The sequence below is a fragment of the Chelonia mydas genome, chromosome 23 (assembly GCF_015237465.2).
Source record: "Chelonia mydas isolate rCheMyd1 chromosome 23, rCheMyd1.pri.v2, whole genome shotgun sequence".
Classification (NCBI taxonomy): Eukaryota; Metazoa; Chordata; order Testudines; family Cheloniidae; genus Chelonia; species Chelonia mydas.
Window position 1 is genome coordinate 17,049,317 of NC_051263.2, and position 23,586 is coordinate 17,072,902.

The following is a 23,586-nucleotide window of genomic DNA, read 5'->3' on the forward strand; positions in this document are numbered from 1 at the left end:
ATGTGATGATTCCCTGTCCTGTTCATTCCTGTGGGGCACCTGGCATTGGCCACTGTCGGCAGACAGGATACCGGCCTGGATGACCTTTGGTCTGACCCACTCTGGCCGTTCCCATGTGCACCTATGAAGTTCTGGGTGCAGAGGAAAGCCACGAAATTCCAGGGCTGCAGAGAGCACCTGCAGGAGGCAAAGGGTTTAGTTGACCCAAGAGGCGATTTTACACCATGTGTAAACACCTGTGGGTGGGAAATATCCCGGCTCCAAGGGCTCTTCCCCCTCGCCGTGAAAAGCAGGGCCCAGCCCTGGCCCAACTCCAATTCAGGCACCGGTTTTGTGTAGCGCCCGGCTGCCCCGCTGGTGGACTCAGAGCCAGACCAGGGGCCTGCCCCGGGGGGGGAGAGACGTTTGTCAGACTTGCCTGCTGCTGCGAGAAGTTGCTGTGATGCGTTTATGAACCTGCCCCGTGCCTCAGTTTCCCCCTCAGCTTTGCACGGTGGTTAACGCAGTGGGGGAAAGGGAGCCAGCCGGCACACACGTGGGGCGCGTGCGTGACGCCTGGCCGGCTGGGAGCAACAAAGAATGAGGTGGCACCCCCACAACCTGACCAAGTGGAGCCGCCGGGGGGAGGAAAGGGGTAAAGGCCCAGCCCCTGGGGAGCCATGAGAAATTTCAGGGGGCCATATGGGGCGTAACAGTCCTAGAAATGTCAGGCCAGGAGGGAGCACGATGGGGGGCTGCGCCAAGGCAGGGCCCCATAAACCCGTATCCTCCTGACAGGCGCAGGTCCAACCAGTTCTTAAAACCCTCCAGCGCCGGGGACGCCAGGCCAGCTGGGCCAGAACGTCGGTCCGAATATCGCCCTGGCGGCAAACTCCTGCTTCCTCCTTCTCCGCCCCCGGCTGGACACGGGGAACAATCGTCCTTCTTCTGCCAACCCGAGAGCCCCGCCAGCCACCTCCACCCCTCAGCCTCCTCCAGCTCCGGGCCCGAGTCTTTCAACCGGTCGGCCAAGCGCGGCTCGGAGCTGAGGGGGGGCGTCGTTTTTCCAGGGAGACACCAGCAACCGTCACTTGCACCAGCGAAAGAATACTGCCAAGGGGTCGGGGACATTTCCCGAGAGGCGGAGACGGAAAACGGCAGCTGGGGAGGGTGGTGATCTGGCTTTGAATAGTTACAGAGCTTTCAACCTCTCACCCACCCCCCCCCCCCCCCCCGCTCCATTCACACACACGCCTGGACTCCTGGGTTCTCTCCCCAGACCTGGGCGGAGAGTGGGGTTTAGTGGTTAGAGCAGGGCCTGGGAGCCAGGACCCTGGGGTTCTTTCCCCAGATCTGGGAGGGGAGTGGGGTCTAGTGGTTAGAGCAGGGGGGCTGGGAGCCAGGACTCCTGGGTTCTCTCCCTGGCTTGGGGGAGTGGGGACTGATAGATTAAGATGGGATGGGGACCAGAATGGCCTCTGGCATGTGGCTACATCTGTCTCTTACCCCAGCGGTGCCAGCCGCTCCAGTGCCCACGGGCCCTCCTCTATGCCCCAGCGTACCAGCAAGGGTTATTTGCCCCTGTGGGTGAGTGGGGGGCACGGTTGAAGCAGCCCCCTGCCAATCCCCAGTGTGTCCCCCATATCTTTGAAGTGGTGGGCGCTGTGGAACAGACTCATTTCAAAGGCCCCAGTGTCAGACCCCCAAACCGGGGTAAAGAAGCAGCCTGATCGGAGAGACTCATTGGGCTCGTGCTAGGCCCCCACATGGAAGCCCCCCGACTGGGCCCAGAGACCCTTTCAGGGTCTGTCTTCTCTGGGGCGCTTTTGCCCTGAATAACCAGGCGGGGGCCGCGGGCAAGCCGGCTGGGCCCGCGTGGCCCCAGCTGCAGGAATCCGCCCACCACAGCAGTCTCTAAAGGAAGCCACAGAGGGGCGCAGCGCCCCCGGGACCTGCGCCACCCTGTAATTCACACATCCAGCCCCCGCCCTGGCTAACCGAGCCCTTTAAAAAAAACACGCCAGCAGGGAGCGGGGCGGGCTTTAAAATTTTTTTTTTTTTTTTTTACGGTTTCATTTTTGTAAGATTTTTTTTCCTATCCCTGTGCTTTAAAGATCTGCAGCCGGGCTGCTAAAATAAACAAATACAATATATAGAATTTCCTTTGCCATATTGCACACGTTGTATCTTTCGGGGAGGGGGAGAGGGCGCCGTATAGAAAATACTTTCCTTTATATACAGATATGTTCACAGGGGCGTCGTGGGCGGGGGGAGAGCGGTTGCCTGGCATATAAATGGGGGGGACCCCTCTGCAAACTTCATGGGGATTTTCATTTTGCTGAGGGATGGGGGGTGGGGCGGGGATGGTTGCACAGCCTGGAAAATTTGTGGATGCCGGCTGAATCTGGGGGCGTGTTTTTTGCTGAGGGGGGAAATCAGTTGCATGGCACAGAATTTAGGGGTCCCCCCCAGTATTGGGGGGGGGATTTTGAACTGAGGGAGAGGGTAATGGCATGGAAATTTGAGGTTCCCCTACAAATTTCAGGGGGACATTTCAGCAGGAGGCGTGGTATGGCACAGAAAACTGTGTGTGGGGGGGGACACTTTCCAGGAGACCATGCTCTGGGGCCAAACGGGGACAAATCCGTTTTGCATGGCAGGTTTTAAAGGGAATCTGAACCCTGCTTTTTCTGCACTTGCATCTGTCCAAAGCACCCCCCCACCCCCTTTTCAAGGGGTGGATGAGCAGTGCTTGGGGCCCATTAAGGAAGGGGGCAGAAAACTGGGATCTGACCCCCCCCACACACACACAGAGCACATTTTTTGGAGGGGCTGAAGCAGCGCCTTGGTTCTGAGATCCAGGGCCCCCACATACACAAACACTTGGGGGGGCAGCAGATCTGCAATGCCCTTTGTCTTACCTGAACCCCATAATCCTGGGGGCACCCTCAGCTGGGTTTGCAATAGACAGGAGTTTGGCAAAGCCAGGAACCCCCATTAATTCCCTGTGTGTCCAGGGAGGACATTGGGGAGCACCCCCCGACTTTGGTCATGTAGTTATTGGGTGCTTGCTCCCCCAAATCTACAATGGAAGAAGCCCTTAGGAGGAAGAATTGGGAGGCACCACCCATTCCCCGCCATCCACATGCTTTGGCCCAGATACTGCAAGGGGGAAGGGGCGGAGGGACTATAAAGTCCCGCCCCCTTTTAACACCAAGATTCCGAGGGGGTGGAGCCAAGGCAGGAATGCAGGTCAGTACAGTAGATGGGCCCCGCCTCCTTTGGACCCAAGTAGCGCACACTGGAGATGCCCCAATGGGGCTGTTTATTCGGGGGTCACCCTGAATCCCCCTGCTGGGTTCCTCTGGGGCCTGACCTTATAATAGCCCTCCGCGGAACCCCCCGTTTGTCCCCAAGGGCCCCCCAATACTGGCATAGCCCCCCCTTCCCGCTGCCCCCCACCCTCCCCTGTGTGCCAGCCCCCCCACTTACTGCCATCTGGGCGGGGGGGCATGGCACAGTGCTCCCATGGGGCAGGCAGGTAAGAGATCCTTGGCAGCTCCTTAGCATCCATAGGGGGGCACCGTGGGGCAGAATCAAAGCTGCCGGGTGGCAAGGGAGTTAATGTTCTGGGATTTGTTTAGCTGGGGTGGGGGGGAATTGAAGGGACCTTAAAAAGTGGGGGGGGGGGTCTTGCAGTACCCCCATCTCTGCTAACACCCCCACGATCAAATAGGGGGGCCATCATTTTGGCTTCTAACTGGAGATTACTGGGGTTAAGGTTAGGATTAGGACTGGGGGAGGGGGGCAGGCAGGAATCTGCCCCCCCTCCCCGCCCCCAGCTACTGACAACGAGCATCACTTAATGAGTAGCAGGAATTGTAAAGAGCCACAAATAATAAATATTTGTCCCGGGGCTGGAGGCTGGATTTTGTTGTTGGGTTTTTTGGGGGTGGGGGTGTGTGTGTTGGTCTGATTATCAGGGGCTCAGACACCCCTCCCCCAGTGGAAAGATTTTTGGGGGAGATCAGTGAGGCCCCTGGTTTGAGGGGGAGGCCTAAGGGGTGTGGTCCTGCTGTGGGGGGGAAGGGGCTTATTCTGGTCCATAGACTCTCCCCTCTCATGGCACCTTGGCGGGGGAGCTGGTCTGGAGTGTGGGGGGGGCTCCCTGATGGTTGGAAGGGGCTGGCCCGGAAAGCGGGGTGACTCCCTGCCCTGGGGGCATCACTTGGAGAGTTTGCTGATGACCCGGATCAAAGCCGCGTTCTCGTCTTTCAGGCGCTGGTTATCGGCCTTCAGGTCCGAGAGAGCCTAGGGGAGAGGACGGGGGTTAGCATCTGATCAGCCCCCTGGGCCCATCTGCCCCGGTATCCCGTCTGCTCCTTTCCCTTCCCCCAGATCAGCCCCCCAGGCCCATCTGCTCCTTTCCCTTCCCCCGGATCTGCCACCCGGGCCCATCTACCCAGGTATCCCGTCTTCTCCTTTCCCTTCCCCTGGATAAGCCCCCCAGGCCCATCTGCCCCGGTATCCCGTCTGCTCCTTTCCCTTCCCCCAAATCAACCCCACGGGCTCATTTGCCCCGGTGTCCCGCCCCCCCTCGCTGCACACCGGGACACATCCAGTCAGGTGCTGAGCCGATTACCTTCAGCTCTTCCTCCAGCTCCGCTGCCTTCCGCTCCAAGGCCCGGCGCTCCTGGGGGCCGGAGAGAGGGGGTGAGTGCGTGGAGGTAACAGCCTCAGCTGCGGCTGGGGCAGGGCACCTCACCCCCCGAGGCTCGGAGGGTGGACTCCTCACCGGGAGCAGAGTGAAGACCTGAGCTGGGGTGGGGGTGGGGATGGGGGGCAGCATCCTGGGGGCACGGTGCCTCCCACAGCAGGGCAGGTACTTACAAATCTCTCCAGCTCCAGCCGTGCCGGCCGCTCGGCAAAGCGCTCCTGTCTCTGCCAACGAGACCAAGGACAGGGTGTGAGACGGCGCCCTCTGGAGGGAAACGCCGCATGCCCAATTGCCCCACCCCCACCCCAGCCAGTCCCCTGCCCCGGGGCCAGATCCAGGTGCCTGGTATACCAAGGATCCACCTTAAATTCCTCTCCCCCTCCCCCCGGGCAATAACTGGCCAAATGGCTGGTGACTCAAAGCAAAAGCAGCCGGCTGGAGAGGGACCAGCCCAGCCCAGCGCCCTGGGTCAATATTTGCTCAGCTTCTCTGGGCAGCGGGTGAAGCTGCAGGGGGCTGCCAGCGGGGGAGCTGTGTGGGGGCCATGAGACATTGGACACTGATGCCCAGCTCCCCACCCCGTCTCTCCATGGCAGCCCAGCGCCCCCTAGCGCCGCCCCGGGGCCAGCCCTGCCTGCCGGGCCTGGGGGGGGGAGAGCGCCCCCTGCTGAGCTCACCAGGGTTTTCCGTCCAGGTCTCTCCTCCCAGCCTGACTTTGCCCACTCCCACTCCCCCCCCCCCCCACCGGGGGCAGTCTGTCTGGGCGGAAAGAGACGCCCCCACGTTGCCTGGAACTTCCTCGTCCCCCACAATGCCCTGGGGCACAAGGCTGCCGCCCTCCTGTTGCTAGCTATCCCAGAATCCTTTGCAGTGGCAGGCTGTGTGGTCTCCCCTTGCAGTGGGCCCCTCCCTCCCCAGCAGGCGGTGGGGCAGAGGGGCTGGGAGAAGAGAAGGGAAGGGAAGGGAGCCTCCCCCCCCCCCCCCCGGTGCCCACAGTGTTACCCCAGCCCTGGCGCCCCGCCCCTCTCACCTGGGTCACCCGCTCCAGCTCCAGCTTGATCTGCGTCAGCTTCAGCTGCGACTCCTGCAGCTGCTCCTGCAGCTTCTCGTTCTCCACCTGGAGATCTTCATAGAGCTGGGAGGGGTGGGGGGAAGAGCACAGAGCTGAGCACAGAACCCAGGAGTCCTGGCTCCCAGCCCTCCCCCCTGCTCTAACCACTAGACCCCCCTCCCCTCCCCGAGATGGAGAGAGAACCCAGGAGTCCTGGCTCCCTCCCCGGCCCCGCTCTAACCACCAGACCCCACTCCCCTCTCAGAGCCAGGGACAGAACCCAGGAGTCCTGGCTCTCTGCCCCTGCCCTAACCACTAGACCCCACACCCCTCCCAGAGCAGGGGAGAGAACCCAGGAGTCCTGCCCCCGGCCCCCATCCCACTCTAACCACTAGCCATCCCAGTGCTTGGGTGAAGGCGTGGTTTGGAGGGGCAGAAGCCCAGCACGAGGGGGTGGGGTTCAGGGTGCTGGGGGGTTCGGCCCCTGCCCCACCTTTTTGTATTCACGCTCGTCCCCGGCGCTGCCCACGCTGCTGAGCCTGGCGCAGCCGTACGCATCCGTCCGGTGGGGCAGGAGGCTGTTCAAGAAGTCGGACGTGCTGGTGAGACAGACAGACAGACAGACACCACCCTGTTATTGCGGGAATCCCCACCTCTGCGCCCCCCCAGGTCCTCGCCCGGCCCCGCGATGCAGCCATGGGGTGGGATGTTTGAAACACAGCTGTGCTATAGCGCCCCCTGCTGAGCTCTCTGCCCTGCTCCCTGCAGCCCAGCGCCCCCTAGGACATTGGAGGGGGGGGGCGGGGAAGGAGCCTGCTTGCCAGGGGGAGAGCGCCCCCTGCTGAGCCCCTGCAGCTCAGCAGCCCCTCGTGCCGCCCTGGGGCATTGGGGCCAGCCCTGCCTGCCAGGGGAGAGTGTGCCCCCCCCGCGCCGCAGAGGTCTCCCTTCCAGGGCTGAACCCCCTCACCCCCACGTAGTGTCTCTCAGGACCCCGTGACAATGCTGGGGCCGGCTGGTACCTGGATCCCCCGGAGCCCCTGGCCGGAAGGTATCTGGATCCCGGGGCGCTGTCGTTCAGCTGCTCCGGCTCCTCCGTCTCGTCGCCCTAGAGAGAGAGACCGAGGGGCAGGAATCCGGGGGGCGGGTTTAACAGACACACCCCGGGAAGCGCGCCCCCGCCACTCCGGATCTTCCTGCTGGCCCAGCTATGAGCCCCCCATAACCACCTACATGTAATCCCAGCCCTCCTCCTCCCCCCACAATTCCCCCCCCCAGAGAGTCCCAGCCCCAACATCCTTCCCCTCACTCCACTGCCCCACCCCCCCGTGGAATCCCAGCCCCCCTCCTCGCTCTGTTATTACCCCCTAGGGAGGCCATACACGGATCTCCGCCCCCCTCCGCCCAGCTGCCCTGCCCGCCCGGAGCCTGGCCCCCTCCGCTCACCTCTGCGTTCTGCAGCATGCCCGTGGAGCGTCGTTCCCGCCGGCCTTTCCGGCGGTCCCGCACGGCCAGCCGGTTCCGCAGCTCGGCCTCCGCCTCGGAGCTCAGCCCCGGCCCCTCGGGCTCCGGCGCTGCCGCAAAGATGGGGCGGGTGAGGGGCGGGGACCGGCGCACCCCCCAGACCCCCGCGGCACCCGCCTCAGCCTCTTTGCCGGTTTGTTAATTTCACCCGGCAACAGGCGACCCGTGAGCGGAACAAGCCACAAGGGGTTAATTCAGCTGCTGCATGGGATGTCTAGCCAGAGCCAGGATGGAACCCAGGAGTCCTGGCTCCCAGCCCCTCCCCCCCGCTCTAACCACTAGACCCCACTCCTCTCCCAAAGCCGGGGAGGGAACCCAGAAGTCCTGGCTCCCAGCCCCCCCCGCTCTAACCTGCTAGACCCCACTCCCCTCCCAAAGCCGGGGAGAGAACCCAGGAGTCCTGGCTCCGAGTCCCCCCCCCCCCCGCACACCAGAGCACACAAGGGGTAGAACATGTTGCTGTGCTGCCCTCTGCTGGCCACCTCCTGGGACTGCAGGCAGGTGCTGGCTGGAGGATCTATAAGGGGCAGGAGCATGAATCCGCCCCCCCATTTCCCCGGGGCTGGGCTGGACCCCAGAGGGCAGAACCCTCCCCTCCCCAGAGCAGGCTGCCTGGCTACTGAGGCAGGTTCCCAAGGGGACGAGACGGGGTGTGGGGGTGTCAGTGCCAGAGGCTGGGGGGCCCAGCAGGGGGTCACACTCACCTCTCCGTTCCTGAGAGTTCACCACGATGGGATTGACAGGGTACACAGAGGAGCCCTCGGGGTTGGCTGCGCGGCATTGCCTGGCCGAGTCCTACGGAGGGGGGATAATGACCCATGGACGTGGGGTGTCTGCTGGACAAGGCCCTGGGGCGGGGAGGGGGCGCGAGTTCGGTGGGGGTGGGGAAGACAGAGACTGACAACTCCCCTCCTGGGTAACAGACTCAGCCTCAGAAAGCTGGGATCCCCCCAGATCAGACCCACAGGCCCGTATACCCCAGTATCCCGCCTCCTCTGGACCAGACCCACGGCCCATCTACCCCAGTATCCCGCCTCCCCCGGACCAGACCCATCTACCCCGGTATCCCGCCTCCCCTGGACCAGACCCCCGGGCCCTACTACCCCGCCCTCTCCCTGCCCCCCGTCAATGAGACCCCCGGGCCCATGAACTCACTGAAGCCCTTCACACAAACCCAGCTCCACTACCCAACTGCAGCGCCTGGAGGCAGGGAGTCCCGCAGGTTAACAACCCAGCTGCTGCTAGAGCCAGGGTTGACTGGCCCCGGCTCGGCCCCTGCTCTCACCGTGGTCTCCAGCGGCTGCTCCCCTTCTCGGCTCTGCTTCTCGTCCTCCCCAATTCGCTGCTCGGTGGCCCTGGAGTCCCCGGATCGGCCAATGGTCTTCTCGGCCTCCTTCAAGTCTGTGAGGGTGACACCCTGGGAGGGGAGCAGGTGGGTCAAGGAGGGGCATGACCAGGGCTGGCACCCCTGGGGGGAGCAGCATCGCTGGCCAGGGCGGCAGTAACCCCCGCAGGAAGGGAAATGAGCTACAGCACCCCCAGGAGGTGGAGTAGAGTCATTGCACCCACAACACACAGGGGAAGGGACCGGCCCAAAGTCAGCCACAGAGCTGGGAAAAGAACCCAGGAGTCCAGGCTCCCAGCCCCCGTGCGGCTCCAACCCACTAGACCCCACTCCCCTCCCAGAGCTGGGGAGAGAACCCAGGAGTCCTGGCTCCCAGCCCCCTGCTCCAACTACTTGGTAGAAGTACCTGGGTGGATCGCCGGGACTGCCTCATGAGACGTGACCGGGCTTTGCGCTGTGATTCTGACTCCTCATCCCTCACGGGGGTCTGATACGATCTGGTTGGGGGGGAAGGGGGCAGTTAGTGAGACCGGCAGGACCAGGGACCCCTTGCCCGACGTTGGGACGCAGCCCCCCTTTGGGGTTGGGCGTGGGAGCTGGGTATACAGGGACCCAGAGCCCAGATGCGGCCCCTCTGGGCCGGGGCAGCAATTTCACAGCAACAGCAGTTGTAGAGCCTGGTCTCTCCCAACCACCATCGTGGCCCCCCCGCACTAGCCGCACCCACAGCCAAGGTAGGACCCAGGAGTCCTGGCTCAGTTGGGCGGCTGTAAGTGGGGTGCTACAGGAGAGGTTTACCCCTGCAGACACCGTGCTAGTACCCCCGACGGTAGAGCTCCATCACCCCCACGCCCCTCTGGCTGCCCCCTACCTTCGGCGGTCGCGGGGGTCTGTGCTGGAAGTGGGGAGCTGGTTGGGGGCAGGACCCACATCGATTTTCATCTGCAGGCCATCTTCCAAGCTCCTATAGTGAAGCCAGAAGAAGAGGGAGTGTCGGACAGAGTGTGCTGAGCTACCAGACACATCGCCACTCTGGTAAACCCCACTCCCCTCCCGGAGCCAGGGCAAGAACCCAGGAGTCCTGGCTCCCAGCCCCCCTGCACTAAACACTAGACCCCACTCCTCTCCCAGAGATGGGGAGAGAACCCAGGAGTCCTGACTCCCGGCTCCCCACCCCCAACCACTAGACCCCCCTCCCCTCCCAGAGCCGGGGCTGAGAACCCAGGAGTTCTGCTTTCCAGGGCCCCCTGCTCTAACCACTAGACCCCACTCCCCTCTCCGAGCCAGGACACCACCCAGGTGACTCACGCTCGGCTTGGCTCTGCGTCAGGCAGGGTGAAGATGCGCCGGGTGGGCGTCGGCGGGACCCGGGCCAGGCGGGGCGGCTCCTTGCTCTGGCAGGGAAGCAGAAAAAGGGCCAGTGAATGTCTCGCCTAAAGCAGGGCACTCAGGGCTACCCCGGCCTCCAGCCAGGAGGGGGCGCTGCCCAGAGCACAGCTCGATACCCTCTGGGAGGCAGGGTGTCAGTCCCTGCTGCAGCAAATGGAGTGGAGGGGGAAGGGAAAAGAATGGGGTCTACTGGTGAGAGTGGGGGGGGCTGGGAACCAGGACTCCTGGGTTCCATCCCAGCTGTGGGGGTCTAGCAGTTAAAGCACAGAGTCATGAATCAGGAAAATTAAGGAGCAAGAAACAGACCAGGGCAGGGGGCAGAGTTAAGGGGAAAATGTAGGCATGGAGAACAGACCTCGGGATTGAGGGATCCCTGCCTGATGCTCCAGGATGGGGATCCCAGCCCCCAAGACACCCTATGGTGCCCCCCACCGTCCCCAGGGGAGAAGGGCAGCTCCAACTAAGCACCTAACAGCGGAAGGCGTCCCAGAATGCACCAGGACACCGCTGACATGGGCAAATAAGCAGGTGGGCGGGAGGGGAATAAGGCCACTCCCCCTATGGGCGGAGCCTCCTACCAGGTCACCTGATGAACTCCCTTCCTCCCGACTGGCTAGCTCTGAGGCTACGCTCTTATTGGCTAACCCCGGGCCAATCAGAGTCCTGTTCCACTTCTGTAGGATTTCCCAGATGTCCTGTGGCTGAGGCAGGAGGGAAAGCGGGAGACAGTTAGTGGGAGAGACAGACAGACAGGCGCGAGAAGTCTCAAAGGCCCGCTTTGCATTGTGGGAAAACACCTGCCCTCCCAGAATCCTCTCTGCTGTGGCATTTACCGCAGCGAGAAAGGGAGGGGTCTGTGTTTCAGTGCCCCCTTGGCTAGAGTGTCGGGGTCGGGTGCCCCGCATGGCTACAGGGTTCCCCCCCCACCCCCCTCACCTTCTCCTCTGTGTCCAGCCTGGGGCTGGACGCCGAGCGCTTGATCCTGCCCTCCTTGGGGGGCCCCTCGTCCAGCCGGGCATCCTGCAGCACCCCGAAGCTGCCCGTCTTCCGCAGCCCCGCCCTCCACGCAGGCGCCGACGAATCCTCCGGCGCGGTGGGGCGGCCTCCAGAGAACTAGGGGTGGGTGGGAACGGGGGACGAGAAAAATGGGGAGGGGAATGGGGGGGGGGAGAAGGGGGTGGAGTCAGGATGGGCGGAGGGAGCTGAACCTGGGGTCGGGGGGTCGCGGAAGGGGATCGAAAGGCAGCGGACGTGCTACGCCGGTGGGCGCGGTCTGCTCCATGACACCCCCCCCCCATCCCACACAACCCCCATGCACCCCCAATCCTCCCTACCCCCCACCGACAGACACTCCCATCTCCCCCCACCTTGACCCCTCCTCACCCCACTCCCCCCCAAATCCCCATTGAAACCGACATGCACCACCCCACACTCCCCCTCACATTCGCCACCTCCATCCCACGAATGGGGTGGGGTGGGGGGGGGTGTCATGTCATTAATTAACCCTTCCCCCCCGACTCTCAATTTCCCCCCACAACGCACTGGCCTTCGATCGCCTTGCGTGCAAGGCTACGGGTAAGAAGCAGGGTGGGGGCGCTTGGGGGCAGGTGGAGATACCTTATCCCCCCACTCTGTCCCCTCATCACATAGGGGGAGGAAGGCAGGTATCCCTCCCCAATCTGCCCCCCGCCCCCGCCATTATATGGGGACAGAGCTTAAAAGAGGGATCTCTAGTCAATTTCAGAACGCAAGGGGATTGGGCTAGAAATTAACCGGAGTGGGAAAGGGGGGCAGCATCCCCCCAGAAGGGGAACACCCGCCCGCCATGCACACCCGGGGGTGGGGGGAAGATGCCCACCTGCCTCATGGGCTTCCCCCTGCTGCGTGCCCCATTCCCCACCCCCAAGCCAACCAGGCCCTCGGCCCTGGGGACAGATTGAAGCCGGCGCCCCCTAGTGGGGAAAAAGTGATCCATTATTGCGTCTCCAGAGCTATTCCCTTTCCAGCCAAGGGGACGTCCGTCCTCTCAGCAAGTGTCCCCCCGGAAGGGGCCCTGCCCACCTAGTGTATCTCAGCACCGCTGCCTGTGTAAGGTGGGTTCGAATGGCTGGCGGGTCCCCTGCTATGACACCCGCAAACCCTCCATGGGCCATGGGAACAGGATCGGAGCCCGAATCAGAAAAGCAAACTCAATACCTCGCCGCGCGGTGGGAACCGTCTGGGTCCGATCAAGGGTCTCAAACAAGCGTTAAACCCAGAGGGAGGCTCCCACAGAAGGGGTGATGCGATCGCACGCCGTCGGGGATGAGAGACCAGGCTAGATGCGGGGTTGGGGGAGGAAGGGGAATTTGATCCCCGGTCTCTCACAAAGCAAGGACAGCAGAACGCCAAGCCAGGTATCCCTGCAGAGCTAGGACTTCTGGCTTTTAGACGGTGCACCGCGGGCTCCTCTGGCTCAAATAGATACCAAGATACTGGCTGAAAACCAAGCGGCAACTGGCCGGGCAGAGCCAGCAGTAATCGGAATGACGGGATTTTGATGTCAGACACGTCATTAGAAGCCAGGGCACATGGGCCCCGAGCCAGGGAGCCTCTCTGCCCCATGGCACCTAGCAACCAGGCAAACCAAAGGTACTGCGGGGCAGGGGGGGCTTTCCCAGGCCATCAAAGTTCTGGAGCGTCGCTGAGATCAAACGGGAGCAGGTCAGAGTTAAAAACAACACAGTGGAGGGTATGGTGCGCTGGAGCGGGGCGTGGAGACAGAGAGGGAGAAAAGGATCCGAGAGGCAGGTCCGCCCTCCACGCAGCTCCAGTGACTCATCTTCTCTCCTCCCCCAGAGCTGGGAATGGAACCCAGGAGTCCTGACTCCCCCATCCCCCTCCACTCTAACCACTAGACTCCTCGCTCCTCCCTCAGCGGGGGAGAGAACCCAGGAGTCCTGGCTCCCAGCCCCCCCCGGTTTAACCACTAGCCCCCACTCCCCCTAGAGCTAGGGAGAGAACCCAGGAGTCCTGGTGCCCAGTCCCCCCAGCTCTGATTCACTAGATCCCACTCCAACCAGTCAATCCCTGCTTCTCTAGAAGACACCAGAATGGAGGAGGCTGCTGGGAGATGCCTAGAACCAGAGACACCCCCCCACCCTCCCCACCTCTGCCAAGGCCCCTTGATCCCCACCCTCTGTGTTCCCCAGCCTGGGGCCCTGTGATCCTATGAACATCAAGTAGAGTCAGCCAGCTGAGCCTGGCCAACTCATGACACCGCTGGAGAGCCAGACCCCTCCCGGCCCCCTCCGCGCCGCAGGCCTCGGGAAAGGGAGAAGAGGCTCTTGTGCTGGGGGGGGAGGGGGGGAGTGTCGGGTCACTCACTGTGGCTTTTTCGCCCCCCTGCGGGACCAGGATGATGCCCGTTTTGCGTAGGCTTTGACGCCACAGTGCCGGCCCCAGGGTGTCCAGGGCGGGCAGGGTGGGAGAGGGGCAGGCCAGCGGGGACTGATGGCATATAAAGGAGAAGGCGAGGGGGCCATGGGGTGGGCAGGATCCAAGCAGTAGAAAGACAAATATGGGGTGCGGGCAGGGGAGAAATACAGGGCAGAGACAGGAGAGAGTCTAGATGTGGCCAAATTGGAGGGGCAGGACCAAAACAGTGAGGGGGTGGGGCTGGAGCCCCTAGATCGTGGTGACAAGGGGCTGGAGGGAAAGATCCTGCCCCATTGCCGGCTGGTCAGTTTCAGTGCCCCTCTCAATGGTAAGAAGTGAGGAAGGAGGGTGGATTGTAGGGTTTGGGCCCCACCCCCTTGGGTGTAATTAGTGAATCACAGAACGAGCAGGACAGGAGTAGAGAATCAGCATACCAGGGCAGGGGAACGTCAGTGTCAAGGGGGCATGCTGGGATCAAGATCCAGTTCACATGGGGCAGGGTCTATCCACATGGGGGGGCATTAGACTGGGGAGAGAACCCAGCCCCCTCTGCTCTAACCACTAGACTCCCTCACCTCGCAGAGCAGGGGGATAGAACCCAGGAGTCCTGGCTCCCAGCTCAAAACCCACTAGACCCCACTCCCCTCCCAGAGCCAGGGATAGAACCCAGGAGTCCTGGCTCCCAGCCCCCGCCCCCCATTCAAAACCCACTAGACCAGAGTATTATGACTGAGCTGAGAACCTGGCTGTAATGGGCGGGGGGGTGCCAAAGAGGGACCTTTCCATGGAGGGGGAGGAGCCTGTTCATGAAGCTGCCCCCGCAAGGGCCCTCTAGCCACGCCCCCACAAGGGAACTCAGCCACCAGAGGGAGTCAGCACCCCTCAGGCCCCTCGCAATCCAGCCCGGGGGGGGGGGCGGGGACAGGAACGGGGACCCGGGGAGGGAAGGGGGGCGTGTTGGAGGCGACTCACCTTAGGCCCTGCAGGCACGGGCGAGACGGGGGGCAGGGTGACCCCGTTCAAGCCGCTGCTTTCCTGTGGGAGGGGCTTCGTGGTCTCTGTGGGGAGAACGGAGGAGCTGGGGTGACACGGGGACCTGGCATCGCCCCCCCCCTCCATTCAGCCCCATGCAGCCCAGCACCTCTCCCCACGATCTGCCCCATGGGCCGACCATCCCCCATCCCCAGGCCCCGCCCCAGCTCACTAGCCCCGCCTACCGGTGGGTTTCTCCGGCTCCTCCCCCTCGGAGGCGGAGCTGTTCTCCTCATCCGGGACGATGGGGCCCAGAGTCTTGCGCTCCTTGGACTGGTCCTGCACCGAGATCTTCTCCCGGCTGCTCATGCGGCACACGGAGCTCCTGGGGGGGGGCGGGGGGGGGGGTCAGCAGGGGCGGGGCCCGTTAGGCACCCTGCCAGCAACTGAGCAAGGGGCCGTACCCCACCCACCTGACTGGGCGGCAGCAGGGAGCTCAAAGTGAGCCCCCAGACTCCTGTGGTGCCGGTGCCCCCCACTCCTGACCCGCAGCCCCCTGCTAGCCCAGCCCTGCCCCCCTCAGCCCTGCCGATGCCCCCAACTCCTGACTCGCAGCCCCCTGCTAGCCCAGCCCTAGGCCCCTCCGCCACAGACCTGCCGGTGCCCCCAACTCCTGACCCGCAGCCCCCTGCTAGCCCAGCCCTAGGCCCCCCCGCCACAGACCTGCCGGTGCCCCCCACTCCTGACCCGCAGCCCCCTGCTAGCCCAGCCCTGCCCCCCTCAGCCCTGCCGATGCCCCCCACTCCTGACCCGCAGCCTCCTGCTAGCCCAGCCCTGCCCCCCTCAGCCCTGCCGGTGCCCCCCACTCCTGACCCGCAGCCTCCCGCACTCACCGCCTGTGCTTGGCGCTGTACACTGGCTGCTGCTCAGCGCTGGTATCGATCACCGCCTGCTTCAGGTGAGCTTCCTTCTTGCTGCGCAGCTGGGGAGGGAAGGGAGGGAGGGTCGCTGTATTCCTGGGACCCCCCCCGAAATCCCCACCAGGCGGGGAGGATGCTGGGAGATCCAGTGGGATTAGGGCCAGGTGTCACTGGACAGCTGGGGGAGAGCAGCAGGGGGGCGGCGACAGCCCCTTATTATGGCTTCCCCCTTACCTGGCTGAGTGGGGGTCTTGGCCCCCTCTCAGGCCCCTGGAGCAGTATCCCCACCCGGGGTTAACCCTTTCCTGCCATGCTGCCGAGTGGACAGGCAGGGCCAAGCAGTGCTGCCCCGATCTGGGGGGGAGGGGAGCAGGAGTAGTGGGGGCGGGGGGGAGAACAGGGCTAGGGGTGGGGGGAACCCCTAACTCACATCCTCCTGCTTCTTCTGCAGCTCCTCCAGCAGGCTGAGTGTGTCCTCGTCGGCCAGGTCACACGGGCGCTGGCCCTGGCGGGGAGCAAGGGGGCAGTGGTTGAGAGGGGCCCCAGGCCTCCATCTGTCCCCCCGCCTCCACCCTACCCCTAGCCTCCACCCCAGCAGCAGCTGCTCACTTCCGGGCCTCCTCCTCCCCCCCGTCACTTCGCTCCCCCCGCCCCCCCCCCACTTCCCTTCCCATCACCCCTAAGGCACCAGGGCTACTGTGATCCACTAGATCCTGTCCCCTCCCTGCTGCCCCCCCCCCCCTCACCACATTGTTGAGGGTGTCCATGTCGCACAGATGCTCCACCAGCAGGCGACAGGCTTCTTCCACCCCCCAGTGGGCCGCCGCGTGCAGGGGGGTCCAGCCGTCCTTGTCCCGCACGTTGGGGTCATAGCCAGCCTGCAGGAGCAGCCTACGCAGCGGGGGAGAGAGAAGTCAGGACGCCTGGGTTCTCTCCCTGGCACGGGGAGGGGAGCAGGGTCCAGTGGTTAGAGCAGGGGGACTGGGAGCCAGGACTCCTGGGTTCTCTCTCTGGCTCTGGGAGGGGAGTGGGATCTGGTGGTTAGAGCAGGGGGGCTGAGAGCCAGGACTCCTCCTTTCTAACCTCACCAATCTTGGGCAAGCCACCTCCCCTCCGTGCCTCGGTTTCCCCAGCTGTAAACATGGCCCACACCTGTCACGAAGGACCGGAGCGTGGGGTAAGGAGGCTGGGACATGAATGGCTGCTCCCAACCCACAGCTGTGTCCCCAGGGTGCCTCACACACTGCTTGGGGGAGGGGGCTGGGTGGCTATTAACTGGCCCTGGTAGTCAAGTTGGGGGCGGATCCAAACATGCTGACTCCGCTCCCCCGGAGGGACTGGGAGCCCCTCTGACCTGCCAAGCTGGTCGGACTGGGAGGGGCAGCACACACCCTCGGGGGCTGGGCGGGAGGGACTCAGCAGCCAACGCAGCTCCCATGAGCTTCGGGGGGGCAGCTCCTCCAGTCCAGCCCAGTGGAGGCGGGAGCTGGCAGGAACTGGGGGCCGGAATTGCAAGGAGAGCAGGGAGCACAACGAACTCCGCCAGCCCGTTCATCAGTGACGCCCAAGGGCGAGAAGGAAACTTGCAGCACGCACCCACAGCACTGCCTGAAACGAACCAGAGGGGAATGGCTGGGACAAGGGGCCTTTCCCCTCTAGGGGGCGCCGGCTCCCATCTGACACCAGGACAGGGATTTGCTGACTCGGGGGGCAGGGAATGGGGCCTGGGGCCTTTCCCCTCTAGGGGGCGCCGGCTCCCACCTGGCCCCAGGGCGGGGACTGGCTGGCTCAGAGGGTCGGGGAATGGGGCATGGGACCTTTCCCTTCTCAGGGGCGTTGGCTCCCATCCAGCCCCAAGACAGGGATTTGCTGACTCAGGGGGCAGCAAATGGGGCCTGGGGCCTTTCCCCTCTAGTGGGCACCGGCTCCCACCTGGCCCCAGGGCGGGGACTGGCTGACTCGGGGGGCAGGGAATGGGGCGTGGGGCCTTTCCCCTCTAGGGGGCACCAGCTCCCACCCAGCCCCAGGGCGGAGACAGGCTGGCTCAGGGGGGTGGGGAATGGGGCACGGGACCTGGCCCCACTAGGGGGCACTGGCTCCCATCCGGCCCCAGGGCAGGGACTTGCTGACTCGGGGGGCAGCGAAGGGGGCCTGGGGCCTTTCCCCTCTAGGGGGTGCCAGCTCCCATCCGGCCCCTCTCACCTCATGACCTCGATGTAGCCCTTGGCGGCGGCCACGTGCAGGGCGCTGGCTCCGGTCTTGGGGTGCCGCGTGTCGTCGATGCGGCCGGCATTCAGCCACTGGCGTGTGTCCTGCAGCATCAGCTCCTCCTCCTCCCGCTTGGCGGCCGCCACGTCCACCCCTGCGGGGACAGGCCGGGCGTGAGGGCGGGGCCCGGCGCCCCGGGGCCCCGCCCCCCTCCCGCGGCCCCGCCCCTCCCCACACCTCGCTTGGCGATCTCCTCCCGCAGCAGGGCCTCCATGCCGTCGTCCTCGGCGATATCCAGGGGAATCTCCCCGTCGCTGTTCACCGCCGCCACCTGAGCGCCGTGGGCCAGCAGGTACCTGGGGACAGGCGAGAGCATCGGACCAGAGGGGCCCCCCCGGCCGGTGGAGCCCCCTAGGGCCCCGGGGCAGCCCCACCCCTCCCCTGACCCGACCCCTTTGCGGTAACAAGGCTGCAGGTGGACCCGGCGCTGAGCCCCTGGCTTTGGAGTGGGCTGCAGGGTGCCAGCTTCCGCCCCCCGAGAGCTTCCCTAGTTGGAGCGGGGGCCCATCAGAAGGCACCTGTCCCACCTGTGGGAAAGAGCAAGAAATTGATGGGGGGGGGCACGGGGATGGGCACAAGGGAGCAATGAGGGGGGGCAGCAGGGAGGGGGTGCTCACAGCTGTGGGGGTAGGTTGTTCAGGGTGGGGTGGGGATGGGGGCTGGGGGGAGATCAGAGCAGGTGGGGAGTTTGGAACTGGGCGGGGGGGAGTTTGGAGCAGGAGGGGGGAGCTTAGGTCTCTACGGCCCACAAGGGGCGGGGGAGAGATTATGTGGCACGTGACCAGGGATTAGCGCCATGTGACAGGGATTACGGGGCGTAGGGGGGATTGGGGTCAATGTGTGGCCGGGATCCCAGCGACTGACCTATGGGACTAGCAGCGTGGGCAGGCAGGAGAGGAGAGACCCAGCGGCCCACAGGGCGCGTCTGTTCCTTATGCCCAGAGTCCCCCACCCTGCTGCAGCCCGTCCCACCCCCTGCCGGGGGGGCACCCACATGGGACTCACCCTGCACTTGCCCAGCCAGGGTGGGGTCCCTCCTGCACCCCACCATCAGACACATGCACCCACGGAGCCCGGTTCTCCCCCCCACCCCGCACAGATCCAACCTCTGAGCACGTCCAGCCCAGTGTGAATTCAGGGGGTTGTGACTGGGGGACTGTGGAACTCCAGGCTGGATGGGCCTGTGGGTCTGACCGGGGAGCAGGCAGGAAACCAAGGTAGACTGGCCCATGGGGCTGATCCGGGGAGAGGGTGGAGCCGGGATAGCGGGGTAGATGGGCCTGTGGCTCTGATCCAGGGGCAGGGAGGGATACCGGGGTAGATGGGCCTGTGGCTCTGATCCGGGGGCAGGGAGGAGGCAGGACACTGGGGTAGATGGGCCCATGGGGCTGATCCGGGGGCAGGGAGGAGGCAGGATACTGGGGTAGATGGGCCCATGGGGCTGACTGCAACTGGCCATGCCCCACACACCCTGCCCACTCACTGGGCGATCTCCTTGTAGCCGCAGGAAGCAGCAACATGCAGGGGCGTCCAGCCCTCATTGTCCGCCTGGTTCACGTTGGCTCCGTTCTCCACCAGGAACTGCACCACCTCCAGGTTCTCATCGATGCAGGCCTGGGGGAGGGTCAGAGACTGAGCAGATCCAGCCCCTCCTGCTCTACCCACTAGACCCCACTCCCCACGCAGAGCAGTAGATAGAACCCAGGAGTCCTGGCACGCAGCCCTTGCCATTCCACGTTCCCTCACACATCCATCTGTTTGGCCCTAGGCCAAAGCAGCCCTGGGGCTGGACGGAGACAGGACAGGTTAACCGGGCCCTGCAGCCCCTGGGACATGGAGGGAGGGACGGGGGGGACGGGACGTGGGATCCGGAATCAGCCCTGGCTCCCAAAGCGCAGCCAGAAATAGCCAGAGGGGGTGGGTTCGCCTGGCAGAGGCACTGCTCTCACCAGCCCTGAGCACCGGGCGCATGAGCGAGGCTGCGGGGTGGGAGTGAGGGACACCAGCAGTGCTGGAGGGGGCCGGGGGAGCTCAGGTCCAGAACAAGAGGAGTGGGGCCCCCCGCCGGTGCCCCTCACTCCTGACCCGCAGCTCCCTGCTACCCAGCCCTGGGCTCCCCCAAAGCCCCGCTGGTGCCCCTCAATCCCAACCCATGGCCTCCTGCTGTCCCAGCCCTGGGCTCCCCCCGACAGCTCTGCCAGTGCCCCTCACTCCCGCCCCAGGGCAGTGAAGACAGAGAACTCCCAACTTCATCCTCGGTGGGCTCTGTGCAGTGCCCGGGGACCACCCATCAGCTTGGCACGCAGCCAAGGAGCGGGGAAATTCAGGGGGACCCGGGTGAAGCCAGGCAGCAGATGCGGGGGAGAGGGGGATGCCCAGTGGAGGGACCAAGCAGCAAGAACCCTCAGTTCTATGGGGCTGAAATTGCAGGTGGCCCTTTGGCCGGGCACCAGCGGCTTTCGCCGTCCCGTCAGGCTGGGGGAGGGGCACAAACTGCCCAGCGCAGGGGGATTCCCCCAAACCCCTTCGCCAGGGAGCTGAACCCCAGGTGGAGCCGAGCAGCCTCCGGGGATCTGGAGCCGATTTCAATTCACCTGCAGCCGTTTCATTAGCAAACCGAGTCCTGGAAGAAGTTGCCTCAATGGAAGATTGGGGTGGGGGGCGGGGAAGCGTGTGGACCCCTCAGCTCCATGGGCCCACCCAGAATGCCCTGGGGTGGAAGGATATGGGGCACCCCAGATTCATGACTGTAGGAGATGGGTACCCCACTCCGATGGGAAGATGGTAACAGGTTGCTGGGGCAAATGGGACCCAACGCTGCCCCAGGCATGGGCACCGGGAGACCCCAAAATTCACTCTCACATGGGCACGTGCCCCAGAATTCACACTCATTGGGGTGTGTAACCTCATGGGGGGGGGGCAGGCTGGGCTGCACTCCTGACACCTCTGCCTCTCCCACCTAACAGCCCCCTCCTGTGCTCCCCCGCACACCTCCCTCGCAGCTCCGGCCCCCTGCCCCCACTCACTGACGCACCCCCCCTCCCCCCAGTTCTCTTCCCTGGCTTCACCCCTATTGCAGGGTTCGGGGTGGGACTGGGCAAAGCGCCGTGCAGGGAGATCTGCAACGGGGTTGAGCTGAGGGGGGCTCCCCCTAAGTGGGGACAGGCCCCGCACCACATTCAGTCCCCCGGGCCAGCCAGCCCCCTGAGGCAGAAGCTGTCAGCCGCCAGCCCTGCTGGGAGGAGCTGGGGGCGGAGGGAGGCCAGGGTCCAGGGAAGGAAGCCAAGGCCGTCAGGGGAATGAAGTCATGGAAAGTCGGGGCGGGGGACGGACGGAGGGGGAGCTGGGAGCTTCCCTGATGAGAAACCCAGAAAAGGACTGGAACCGACTGGAGCCTAAAATAACCTCCCAGACAGGCCCTGGCATAGGGATGGGCTGGATCCTGGGGGGCTGAGGGGGGGCAGAGCTAGGGCACAGGTGAATGGAGACAGCCCCACCCCCTGTACAGATCTACAGGCCCTGCCAATGGGTCACTCCTCTACAGCCACCCAGGATCACAGCTGTGCGGGGCAGCCAACGGCTGGGCTAGCAGGGGGCTGCGGGTGCAGGGGTGAGGAGCAGGGCTGGGGGCGGGAGCCCAGGGCTGGGGGCGGGGGGCACCGGCAGGGTGTGGGAGGGGCTGTTCAGTTGGAGCTCACCGTGGCTGGGGGTGGCGCGTGGTGCTCTGACGGGGGGGCCAGCAAACCCCGGAGCTGCTGGCCCGTACCAAGCTCTGTTGCCCGGGCGCAGGTTGTGGGCCACAACAGGGCACCAGGCTGAGGCCTCCCCAACTCATTGCACAGCCAGGGACAAGTGAGATGGGAACAACCCAGGGCTGGATGGGGGCTCTGTCGCTGCGCATCTCCCCGCAGGCCAGAATCGGGGTCTCCCGTTGTACTAGGTTCTGCACAGACCCCTCCGCCTCGGCCAGGATTGGGGGTGTCCCCACACGCAGGGCACTGCACAGACCCCACTGGGGCTGGGAGTTCGCTGTCGGGCTGGCCACTGCCCTGAAAAGCCTGTAGGTTGGGATGGGGGGGAGCCCAGGGCCGGGCTAGCAGGGGGCTGCGGGTCGGGAGTGAGGGGCACGGGCCGGGCTAGCAGGGGGCTGTGGGTCGGGAGTGAGGGGCACGGGCCGGGCTGGGGGGGACGGGACAGGGCTGGGCTAGCAGGGGACTGTGGGTCAGGAGTGAGGGGCACCGGCAGGGCTGGGGGGAGCCCAGAGCCGGGCTAGCAGGGGGCTACGGGTCGGGAGTGAGGGGCTCGAGCAGGGCTCCTCACTCCAGTCCACCCCTCCCCCAGGAGCCCCACAGAGGATGGTGGATCGGAGACTGGTGGGTCACTTCCCCTGTATTCAACGCAAGGGGGCTGGGTGCCAGGACTCCTGGGTTCTCTCCCGGCTCTGGGAAGGCAGCCAAGTCTAATTCCAGAGAGTCCCTGCACTGCAAAGTGCTACTGGGGGCTGAGGCTGTTTTCCGCACTGGGCCCCCTCCCCCGCCTGGAATAGAACCCAGGCGTCCTGCTCCTTTTTCTGCCCCCAGCCCCCGCCGCCTGTTCAGTCCCCCCACCAGGCTCCAAGGAGCAGGTGCCGCCCTGCGGCCGACAGCTGGAGACAGCCCCTGCCCCCTACACCTCTCTGGGGACAGAGCGACCCCCAGCTCCCCTCACTGCTCTGCCGCTGCCCCCAGCCACCCCCTGCAGCCTCCCCCCACAGGCCCCCTCCCCCGCCTCCTGTGCTGATCCACCCCCGCACCTGCCCCCTCGCCCCGACTACCCCCTGCACCTGCCCAGGGACTGCCCCTCCCCCAGCTTCTCTCAGCACTGCCCCAGACCCCACCCTGCATATCCCCCCGTGGGCCTGTACCCGCCCCCCATGTCCCCTTCCCCAACTTTTCTCACAGCCCCACTGACCTGCCCCCTGCTCCCCCTGAGACCTGCCCCCTGACCCCACTGACCTGCCCCCCGCTCCCCCTCAGACCTGCGCCCCTGCCATACCCCCAACTCCCCTCCCCCCTCAGACCTGCCCCCCCACCCCACTGACCTACCCCCAGCTCCCTTCCCCCCACTGACCTGCCCCCAGCTCCCCCTCAGACCTGCCCCACCCCCAGCTCCCCTCCCCCCTCAGACCTGCCCCCCCACCCCACTGACCGGCCCCCAGCTCAGACCTGCCCCACTGACCGGCCCCCAGCTTCCCCTCAGACCTGCCCCACTGACCCGCCCCCCCGCTCCCCCTCAGACCTGCCCCCCTGCCCCACCCCCAGCTCCCCTCCCCCCTAGACCTGCCCCCCTGACCCGCCCCGCCCCCACCTGGTGCAGGGCGCTGATCCCGTCCGCGTTGGTGCCGTTGACCAGGCCGGGCACGGGCCGCTCCCCGCCGGGCCCCCCCCGCAGCATGGCCCGGGCCTCGCCCAGCTCCCCCCCCGCGCAGGCGGCCAGGAACTCGGCGGCGCGCTCGAAGCGCACGGCCCGGGCGCGGGGCGGCCGCGGGGGGCAGGGCGGGGCCGGCGCCGCCTCCCACTGCCGGAGCTGCTCGCGCCGCCGCTCGCGGGCCGCCGCCGCCGCGCCCCCGTCCGCCGCCATCTTCCCGGCGCGGCCCCGCCGGCTTCCGTACCCCGCCCCCTCCCGCCTTCCGCTCGGCCCGGGCCCCGCCCCCTCCTGCCGGCTTCCGTACCCCGCCCCCTCCCGCCTTCCGCTCGGCCCGGGCCCCGCCCCTTCCTGCCGGCTTCCGTACCCCGCCCCCTCCCGCCTTCCGCTCGGCCCGGGCCCCGCCCCTTCCTGCCAGCTTCCGTACCCCGCCCCCTCCCGCCTTCAGCTCAGCCCTAGCCCCGCCCCCTCGCTGCCTCCCGTCCAGTCCTGGCCCCGCCTCCTCCTGCCGGCTTCCGTACCCCGCCCCCTCCTGCTTTCCGCCCGGCCCGAGCCCCGCCCCCTCCTGTCGGCTTCCGTCCAGTCCTGGCCCCGCCCCCTCGCC

At 65.4% G+C, this 23,586-nt stretch overlaps 1 protein-coding gene across 2 annotated transcripts; it reads right to left on the reverse strand.

Moving 5' to 3' along the window:
- Positions 1-2,016: 2,016 nt before the first annotated feature.
- On the reverse strand, positions 2,017-23,226 carry PPP1R12C (protein phosphatase 1 regulatory subunit 12C). Of its 2 annotated transcripts, XM_037888441.2 has the most exons (23): positions 22,926-23,226; positions 19,063-19,193; positions 17,757-17,875; positions 17,514-17,673; positions 16,058-16,202; positions 15,742-15,816; positions 15,285-15,373; positions 14,637-14,776; positions 14,392-14,477; positions 10,939-11,115; positions 10,581-10,703; positions 9,922-10,007; positions 9,485-9,577; positions 9,020-9,110; positions 8,554-8,685; positions 7,973-8,063; positions 7,191-7,318; positions 6,767-6,852; positions 6,241-6,346; positions 5,727-5,831; positions 4,870-4,920; positions 4,622-4,672; positions 2,017-4,290 (listed from the first exon to the last, which is right to left on the reverse strand). In XM_037888441.2, exons 1-23 carry the CDS (start codon positions 23,196-23,198, stop codon positions 4,204-4,206), a joined length of 2,625 nt encoding a protein of 874 aa, XP_037744369.1. In that variant the 5' UTR covers positions 23,199-23,226; the 3' UTR covers positions 2,017-4,203. The 2 variants fall into 2 exon arrangements, with proteins under 2 accessions (XP_037744369.1, XP_037744370.1); XM_037888442.2 differs by lacking the exon at positions 10,581-10,703.
- Between the last annotated feature and the right edge of the window lie 360 nt (positions 23,227-23,586).